At 30.6% G+C, this 10,599-nt stretch overlaps 1 protein-coding gene across 4 annotated transcripts; it reads right to left on the minus strand.

Annotated features, from left to right (window-relative positions):
• Positions 1 to 1,360: 1,360 nt before the first annotated feature.
• On the minus strand, positions 1,361 to 4,822 carry LOC142529058 (putative late blight resistance protein homolog R1B-17). 4 transcript variants are annotated; one of them, XM_075634437.1, is made up of 2 exons: positions 2,119 to 4,822; positions 1,361 to 1,725 (listed from the first exon to the last, which is right to left on the minus strand). In XM_075634437.1, the coding sequence occupies exon 1, from the start codon at positions 4,750 to 4,752 to the stop codon at positions 2,167 to 2,169; it is 2,586 nt and encodes an 861-aa protein (XP_075490552.1). In that variant the 5' UTR covers positions 4,753 to 4,822; the 3' UTR covers positions 1,361 to 1,725; positions 2,119 to 2,166. The 4 variants fall into 4 exon arrangements, with proteins under 4 accessions (XP_075490552.1, XP_075490553.1, XP_075490550.1 ...); XM_075634438.1 differs by having other exon boundaries at positions 1,361 to 1,767; XM_075634435.1 differs by having other exon boundaries at positions 1,361 to 1,811.
• Between the last annotated feature and the right edge of the window lie 5,777 nt (positions 4,823 to 10,599).

Below are 10,599 nucleotides of genomic sequence, written 5' to 3' on the forward strand. Positions count from 1 at the left end.
AGCCTTTATCGAGCCCAAACAAGCTTAATAAATATGAATTATACATTTAAATTTTTTTTAAATTAATTAAAAAAGAAATTATATAATTAAAGAAAAATATATTATTCTTATTAAAATTTGTAAATTTATTATAATAAATAAATTTAATAGATTTTTCTATATATTTCATTAATAATATGTAAAATCAATAAATCAAATATCAAAACAATTATTTTTTCATCTAAAAGATTACTTATGAACTTACCAACGAACATGTTCACGAGCTAACGAGCCGAATACTGTAAAGCTTGAGTTTGATTTGTTTATCTTAACGAGCCTCATTAAACGAGCTTTTATAGAATCGAGCTTCGAATAGCTCACAAACGATTTGGTTCGTTTACATCCCTAACTGGAATATTTAAGTAGCCCCACAAAAGATCACCTTTGTCGGAATTTTATTAAAATCTAAATTGGGGAAGAAATGATGTTGAAGAGCATGTATATTTTATTTTATTTTATTTTGTGCTAGTATTTCATTGCTTTATATTGTAATCTTACGGGAACTATTTGAATTTTGCAAGAGTAGGTCTCTTGTGAGACGGTCTCACGAATCTTTATCTGTGAGACAGGTCTACCTAACTGATATTCACAATTAAAAATAATACTATTAGCATAAAAAGTAATATTTTTTCATGGATGACCCAAATAAGATATATGTCTCACAAAATACGATCCGTGAAACCGTCTCACACAAGTTTTTGCCATTTTGTAAATGTCATGAATTGCTATTAAATTCGAGTGATAAACAGAACAGTTGGTGTAAAACCATGATCTAAACCGTATTTTGAATCCTTGACCTATTAAAACAGCTGAGATAAATAATTACGGATGATTTTTCAAAGAGATGAGATATATATGGATGAATGTCGTATATTGAAAAATATTTAAGGCAAAAAAAGTACTTTTCTATATAAATAACTTTTTGTTAGAATTTTAAAATTATGTAATGGAAAATATAACATAAAGATATAGAGAATGCTAGAAAAATATGGTCCCTAATATTTTATACAAGGCAAAAAAAATACTACGTTACCATATCACATTGCATAGAACTCAAGACTAACCAATATAACTTTCGATTCCAATTTGACGAGTGTGTTGAAATTGCAAACGTGCTACGCACGTGTTCTTTTCTAATATGAAAAAAGTACTTGAATATTTGTATTTACCAAACCTCGTCATGCGTCGAGCCCCAAGCTTACGATTAATTACAGATGAGTTCTTGAAAAATTCTGAAGACATGCAAAATTGACGTGCAAAAATTCAAAGAATCACCGTGTGACATGTTATTATTGTTAAAGAGTGTGAATCTTCATAAGCAGTATAAAAGTTATAATTTACATTGTAATCTCGAAGTTCAGATAAAATTTTATGACATTTATTGTAACAGCTCATGTCCGATGCTATATTACTGGACTCATGCATGCATGTTCTTGTGGTTAAAGAATTCCAAAACTAATAGTTTGTAAACCGACAATCCTGTTTTTTCTAAATAACAAAGGCACACGTAGCAATGTAAAATCCACCATTTATAACAACATACTTGAGAAAATCTGGGGCACATACAGCTAGCTAATTCAGCCTCTGCCCTTCTTCATGTCCTTCTGAAGAGGGTCCGGTCCGCCTCCTGCATTGATTGATGGACGAAAATCAGATCTCTGTTCGGACTTGGTTGCCACCACACAACTGCAAAATGAATATAAAGGTTTCTCCCAATGTAAAGAAACTCTGCATTTTTTATACCATGCTTCTCAGTGGCATCGAATTTCTTCCTGACATTTGAAGAAAAAGTATACGGATATTGTTATGACATTTGTCCTGATGTTTAAAAAATGGGGTGAAAAGAGACATAAATTTCCAGTGTAATTCTAGGACTAAAGGTGATGCTCATTTAAGTGTGGAATGAAAGTGCCCTTAAAGGGTGTGTTAAAAGTGCAGTATTGTATCTCTTAGACATCCAACATCAAAGATGATGAACCAGCTTCACTTTGATTTACATAGGGGATTTCACCTCCAAATAACTGCAATTCTTTGAGAGAAACAAAAAAGGAGAGGGGATTTTCCTGTTTTCCAAAATACCTTGGAAATATCACCGCTGAAGCTGAAAAATTCGGCTGTTCATCCCTTTTATATAACTATGAGTTGAAGGCCCTCATTTCCCAGGCTTTCTTGTTCCTCAAGTATTTTCCTTGCCGAAGTGGCAGTAGATTCGCCACACTTAAACAATTCAATTTTTCTAAGTGTTAAAAGTTCACCAAGCTCTGGAGGAATTTCCATCAAATTTATATATTGAAGAACTAGGTGCTCAAGGATGGGAAAATGTGTCTTGTCAGCTCTCCAGCGCCGCAAATTAGTTTTGCCAATTACCAGCGATTTCAATCTGACAAATTCTCCTTCAACTGGACGCCAATCCGGACCAACACATGCATGGGATCTAAGCTTAAGAACTTCCAGATTAGGCAACAAACCGACAATTGTCATATCTTCCCAAGGTATGCGGCTGCCATTTAAAACAAGCTTTTTAAGCGAAAGCGGGAAGCTGAGGTAATTCACAGAAATCTCGGACAACACTTTGCATGCTAGTGATTCGAGTTTGTGCAAATGGACAAGATTATAAAGGTAGAAGTGGGGCCATTTCACACTCCAGGGGAGTCTATCATAAATAACTTTTAATTCCTTTAGATTTGGAGCTCTTTTCAAAATCTCCTCAGTACACCTAAAATACAGAACATTGACAAGACTATGCAGGTTTTCCATTATATGATAATCATGCTTGTCATCGGGACAAGGAGGGTCAGGTAAAACAAATCTATTGAACCGGAGATGCCGAAGTTGGGGCAAATCCCAAATTTCTGGTGGAAGAAATATTGGTTTATCTGAGGTATCATCTACATACAAAGTCTGCAGATTCCAAAATAGGGATATCGAAGAAGTAAACCTCAAAATCGAATTCGAACCCCATTCACTGTTGAAAGACAAGTACCGGAGGTTAACTAGCTTCATAATTTCATCAGGGGAAAATTTACCCTCCACGATGTACAACACCCTCAACAATCTTAAATTGGCAGCGCACAACGGTGTATGACCTAACTCACCATACATAGAACGCGTTAGTGATGTTGGTCCCAATAAATCAAGTACAGGAGAGACAGATCTTGTGGGTTTCAAGGCAGCTTGATGAAAGGAAAGGCGACGTGTGAATTGTATGCCAGGAGGAATATCAGGGTTATGTACATCTATCAAACTAAAGAAGTTTACTTTTCGAGCTTCCCTGAGGCATAGGTCCCTCAGAAGATCATGAATACCAACACTTTTTATTTGCCCAAGGATCCCTCGTTTAAGAACCAACATGAGATTTCTATCAATAAGGTCTACAATGTACTCATTCGCTGCCTCTTCCAAGCTTTTAGCTCTTATTGGTTTTAAAATTCCCTCTGAAACCCATATCTTGATGAGTTCACAGGTATCAGACTCGGCACCTACTGGAGCAAGAGCCATGAAAAGAAAGCATGGTTTCAAATGAATAGGCAAGTTGCTGTAACTCAAAGATAATATCTTCAGGCAATTTTCATCGCCCCCTGAATTTATGATCGAGTACAAGTTTTCCGCAACGTGCTCCCAGAACACCGTTTTCTTGTTAGACTTGGCAAGGAGTCCACCGATCACCACAATTGCCAGAGGAAGTCCTCCACAATTTTTTGCAATGGTCTTCCCTAATTCCTCAAACTCAGGAGGACAAACTCTTTCTCCGAACACCTTTTCTTTCAACAACTCCCAACTCCTGTCATCATCCAAAAATTCCATTTTGAAAGGCCTACAAGAGCTCGAATGCGCCGCTACATTCCATAGCCTCGTCGTTATCAAAATTCGACTTCCATTGCAATTATCTGGAATGAATGGCTTTATCTCATCCCAGGCCTTAGTACACCACATATCATCCATCACTATCAAATACTTTACACCAAATAAGCTTTTGTATAAAAGTTCACCTAACTGGTCATCACTTACAGTTTCTTGTTTTCTCTGATCAATTTGATACAGCAGCGCCGAAACAATCTTCGGCCCACTATAATTTTGAGATATTGTCACCCAAGCACGAATATGAAAGTTATGCACAATATGTGGATTTTCATAGATATATTTTGCTAGAGTCGTCTTACCAATTCCTCCCATTCCAACAATGGCTATGATTTGGCGATTTAATTGTTGTCCAGTGAGTCTATCCATTATCTCAATCAATTTCTCATCAGAACCCACGAGAGCATTTTGGTCATTGGGAGCTAACCTTGATGCAACAGCAGGCGAAAAATCTGCAAAACTCCGATCTTGGCCGAAGTCCCCGATAGTCGCTTTAATCCTGATCACCTTGGTCTCGATCAAATCTTCCATTTCTTCTATAAATTTTTGGATACATTCAGAGAAGCTGGTGGAGCTCTTCGCCTCCCTACCCGTAGATCGTGCTAGAATCTGATCCGATACATGGGACTCAATAATATCCTCTGCTGCACAAGCTGCAGCTGCAATTTGGCCCTCCAATCCAGCCTTTTCTTCGTGGTCTCTGTTCGAGTAATCTTCGAGAAATTCTTGAAGGTAGCGGACCTTTTGCAGCAAGGATTCAATCTGTTTTCTGTGGATACGAAGCCATTGGTGGGAAGGGTGCAAGATCTGCTCTGAAGTATGCATAAGTGAAACTACAGCTGCATACGCCGCCATTACCGGAGAATCCAGTGGGAAATTTTATTTTATTCGATAATATTACTGTTACTGCAACGGTCATTTGTTTTATCTGTCTCTCTGAGTTTTTGGCCGACCATTTAGCAATCTAATCTAATAGCTAATGCTATTATACAATGAATAATAAAATCTAACATATATCTGAATATACCACTTTCGATTCTGAATTTTCTTATATGTTTTTATTTATTTAAATTGATCAATTAAATTATTAGGTTATCTTAAGGGTTTTTTTTGTAATTCATTGTCCATCTTAAATGAATTTGGACATTAATACACATTCCTCTTTATTTCTTAAATTTTATGCCAAAACAAATTATTTTTTACATTTTCTTGTATATTTAAGTTAACAAATTAAATTAATATGTTTTTTTAAGGGTTTTTTTGTGATTCATTGTCCATCTTAGATAGATTTGAAGATTAATTCACATTCTTCTTTATTTTCTAAACTTTATGTAAAAAAATTATTTATTTACATTTCTTAGTCAATTTTTGTGATTCATTGTTCATTGTCAATGTGTACTCTATTTAAGTAAATTTTAGTTTTGATTTTGGTAAAATTCACTATTCTGTTAATTTTATTTTTATTGTTTTTTTTTCGTTTTGAATGATATTTGAATGAAAAATATTTTTGTTGATTTATCATTTAAGAGAGCTTTGTTGTGTCGCGGATTGAAAAATGTCATATAAATGAGTAAATATATATGATTTATTGTCATGATGTATTTTTATGTATTGTGTTTTGATATATTTAGATTGATAAATACTTATAAACATGATGTTATTCAAACGACTTTAAACATTATCTAATTCTCGTGATTATATTTTTCATTATTAGTCACCTACGTGCATCGCACGTGTACATTCCTAGTTATTATAAATATATGAGTTTGAATTGTGAATTTACATCGATATCCTTATATTCGTTAACTAATATTCATTAATACATGTCACTTTGTTTGTTTTGTTTTCAATTATTAATTATTTGACATTTTCACTCCAATTTAGAATAAAATTTGTTTTTCAGAAAAACTTATATCTAATGAATTTCAAAATGATAATAATAATAACTATATGTTTATTGTCTGTTTTTTTGTAGTTATTATTATTACGACTATAAATATATGATTTTTTTCTAGCTATTAATGAATACTAAAATAAATTGAAGAAAATGAAATTTAGTTACCATTTTTTAAAATGAAATTTGAATTTATCTTCCATTTTTTGGAATGAAATGTGCACTCAAATTTTATATATATATATATATATATAAAATAAAATATAAAATAATAGTAATAATAGATACATGTTTTTGCTTATTCTCCCGTCTGTTAGTGGATTCTAAAATAAATCGAAGAAAAATAAAATGCATTCACCACTTATTGGAATGAAATTTATACTCTATATTTTTTTTATAAAAAAACTATATCTTTAATGAGATATAACATAAAAAGAAGATTAATGAAATTTACGCTCCATTTTTTAAAAATTGAACTATATTCTTATTATAAAAATAATTATTTTTGTTTTATCTATCATTTTTTTTAGTTTGATTTGTGAACTCTATCTTTATTTTTTAGGATATCTTTTTATTTGATTTCAATTTTTTCATTAATTAACAATTAATAAATTTAAATAAATAGAATAAAAATGAAGTTTACATTTTTGTTAAAATTTTATATTTATCCAATTTTTGAGTAGGTCTTCTGTAATACGTTATCAAATAGATATATCTCTAAGAAGAGTCGAATTTTTTTATTAATTAATGTTAATGCATTTTAAAATAAATCGAAGAAAAATGAAGTTTACACTATTGTTCAAAATTTTATAGTTCTCTAATTTTTGAATAGGTCTTGTGTGAGACGGTTTCATTACTATATATATATATATATATATCATAATACGGGTCGACCCAATCATTTCCAGCGTGAAAAACAATATTTTTTCATGATTCGGGCCGGATAGGAGACATGTTTCATAAAATTGACCCCCCGAAACAGCCTCATAGGAGTTTATGTGCCAATTTTATTTTTAACTTGAGTAAATTAACATCCATGAATAATGTAAATAATAACAATAATTAATACATGTCTCTTTATTTGTTTATTTGTTTTTTCCGTCTATTAATCAATAAATTCTAAAATAAATTGAAGAAAAATGAAATTTAATCATCATTTTTTGGAATGAAATTTAAGCTTTCATTTTTCGGAATGAAATTTAATAATTATAAAAATAAATACAAGTTTTATTATTTGTTTTTCTAAACTATTAGAATTCTAAAATAAATTGAAAAAATTGAAACTTAACCGCATGTTTTAAAATAGAATTTATACTCTATTTTTTAAAAAATATATGTTTAATATAATTTAAATAAATAGAAGAATAATAAAATTTAAGCTCTATTTTTTAAAAATGAATTATATCCTAATTTAAAAAATATTTATTTTTTTTATTTCTCTCATTTTCTTTTTGTTTTATGTATGAACTCCATCTTATTTTTTTTAATCTCATCTTTATTTGATTTATTTTTTCCATTAGAATTTAAAATAATCAAATGAAAATAAAATATAAATTTTTTTTCAAAATTTTATAGTTCTCTAATTTTTGAGTAGGTCTTCTGTGAACTGCTATCATGGATATATATATATATATATATATGAGATATGCTAATCCGGTCCATTTTTGGAGCGAAAAATAATTTTTTTCATAATTCGAGTCGGATATGAGACATGTTTCACAAAATTGACAGGTGAAATAGCCTCACATGAGTTTTTGTGCAATTTTTTATTTTTAATTCGAGTAAATTATCATCCATGAATAACGTAAATTGTGTGAATTTACATGTATCTCCTTATTTTAGTTAGATAATATTAGTAAATATATGTTTTTTTTGTTTTTCTGGTATTAATGAATTTGAAAATAAATCAAAGAAAAAAATTATTTTGGAATAAAATTTACAGTCCATTTTTTTAAAAAATTATATTTTAATAATTAATAAAATTTAAAATAAATGACACAATATCAGAACTACGCACAATAACTTTCTAAGAATTCATCTATCTCAGTACTACTCTCACTCATGCATGCTTAACCTAACAAAACTGAATGATAGTGAAATATTAATATTTTAGTTCAAACGTTTCTTGATTTTTAGATCAAATGTTATATTTGTAACAAAATACAAGAATTTTATTTCTTATAATCGTGATATACCATGCAAAGTTATATACAAAGGTAATTGTAAACATAATGAGAATTGCACTGACGTGGGTGTCAATGGGTCAAACCCTAAAACTTTATGCATGACAAGCCCAAATAATTATTTGGTGCCATGAGAGAACACTTCAAAAGAATGAAAATGAGCTTAAATTGATTCTATGTGTAATAATTACTCTTATATACATCAAAGTGATAGAAAATAAGGAATAAAAATTAATTCAAATCCTTTTTATGTGAAACAAATTAATCAAAGTGATAGAAAATGAGGAATAAGAATGAATTCAAATCCTTTTTATGTGAAACAAATTAGTCTTACATATAAATTTACTTAAAATGATTTATAAGATTTTAAAATTTTATTTATGCTTTTTAAATAATTTTTTTGCTCGAAAAATAAAAATTTATAAAAATATTACAATTATCTTCATGTTGTTTATGCCCTGTCAAATTTCATTCGATGAATTCTTATATAACTTGTAGCTACTTTTTCAATGACGTGATTTATGTATAGAACTTTATAATTTAAAAATATATCATGAGAAATTCAGAAATTACGGTTATTTCATCTTTGTATGTTCCACACGTGCAACGCACGTACATGTCTTCTAGTAAATATATAAATATACATAGTTTTAATGTGTTATTCATCAACCGTGACAACTTCAGTACACACTAATAATGCGACAATCACTTATTTGATATATAATTTTAATATACTTAATGATATTCAACAAGTGAATGTCGCATTATTGATGGATACAAAGATGAACACGATTGATGAAGAACGTCACAAATCTATAAATATATATTTCATATAGTAACTAATTGTATACATTTGCTAAATATTGAAGCAAACACCAAACCTAATTATCAGACAAACAAATAAAAATACTGACATTTGTTTTCCCAGTACAGCATTGTAAAACAATACTGTTGAAATTATTAATTTAATTAATACATGCAACCATCCTAACTAAATACGTTGAAACAAGATCAAACGACTAAGAAACTAAATAAAATTCACAAAAGTAGGACTCAGAATCGAAAATCTTTTAGAATTAAGATCTCGAGAGATTTATTTATCGGAGAAGACGACGCAGCCAGCCTCGAGCCTCAAGGTGCCGGAAATGGCTAACCTGAAACGAGTCATTAATATTGTGCATAGAGGCAATATATACCCTCAAAAATCAGAAAGAAACAAATGGATATACTAAATCTCACCGGCAAAAACTTATTTTTGACATATTATTGATAACCCACCATGTACGGCCTGTGTGCTATATTATTCACGTTATTTTGCTAACTAGTTGAACTTGTGATGCAGTAAATCTAAATATTAAAAAAATATCTTTTCAAAGAAGCTAATATGTAAATAAAAAAATTTAAAGGACACTCGCAATCTAACAAAGTTCAGTGAATATACGCGTGTTGAAATATCGTTTTCTCGCACTCAAGACACAACAAAAGTTTTAAAATTTTTGTTTTCACGTTCAAAACGTTTTTGAACTTCGTATGATTTAAAAACATTCATAAATTGTTTAGATTTTATTTATCTTTGGGTATTTAACAGTGACTCCAATTATCTAGATGTTTAGGGATAATGGTTCTTCTTGTAAATATCTACGAACTTTATTCAACATTCTAATCAAATACACGGTCAGAAACTTTGTTCCTCTCCTAGATTGCACTAGAAATCTAGGAGAAATTTGCATTGAGATGATCACCGGACTTTTCAGAAACCGCGGCGGGGCACGGTGGTGCTGTGGAGTCGCGGGCGTGCCTTGTCAAAAAGGAGGGGCCGAAATTTGGGAGAGATAAAATCTTGACTTGATTTTGTTAGTGTTATTAACTATTTGATAACATCTATTTAATAAACTTGATATTTACTTCCGACGAAGATTTTAATCATATCAGAATTATATATTTTCATTATTTAACAATCTCACATGGTATTTTATATTCTTAAAAATATCGTGCACAATCAACTTTTGATAATGTCGATATATCGATGGTACAAATCTAGTTCATATAATGAAAAATGAAAATTTCATTGAAGCATTTTTTATAACCAAAATTTCTTGCCTACAATTGTGATTAAAAAACATATGTCTAAATCTTAACAGTCTCGTGGTTACCATAACTTGACTTCCGTTGCAATGATCTGGAAATAATCGTTTTATCTCATCCCAAGCCTCAACGCTCCAGAAATCGTCCATCACAATCAAATATCTTCTACCACATAAGCTTTTGTGCAATTGTTCACCCAACTGTTCATCACTTGGAACACACTCTTGTTCACTTTTGTAACATTGTTGGCCCAACTGGTCATCACTTGAAAGACTCTCTTGTTTGCTTTGTTCGATTTCTGATAGCATTTCAGATAATTTTTCCTGCACTGTATTTTTTAGATATGGTAGCCTAAGCACGAATGTCAAAGTGATGCTTAATATGTGGATGTTCGTAGACATTTTTATCTAGAGCCGTCTTACCGATTCCTCCCGTTTCAACCATTGTTATGATTTGTCGATTCGATTGTTGTCCTGTGAGTATATCCATTATTTTATTCAACTTCTCATCAGAACCCACAAGAGATTTTGCTCATTGGGA

Source organism: Primulina tabacum, chromosome 16 (genome assembly GCF_025594145.1).
Source record: "Primulina tabacum isolate GXHZ01 chromosome 16, ASM2559414v2, whole genome shotgun sequence".
In the NCBI taxonomy this organism is placed as follows: Eukaryota; Viridiplantae; Streptophyta; class Magnoliopsida; order Lamiales; family Gesneriaceae; genus Primulina; species Primulina tabacum.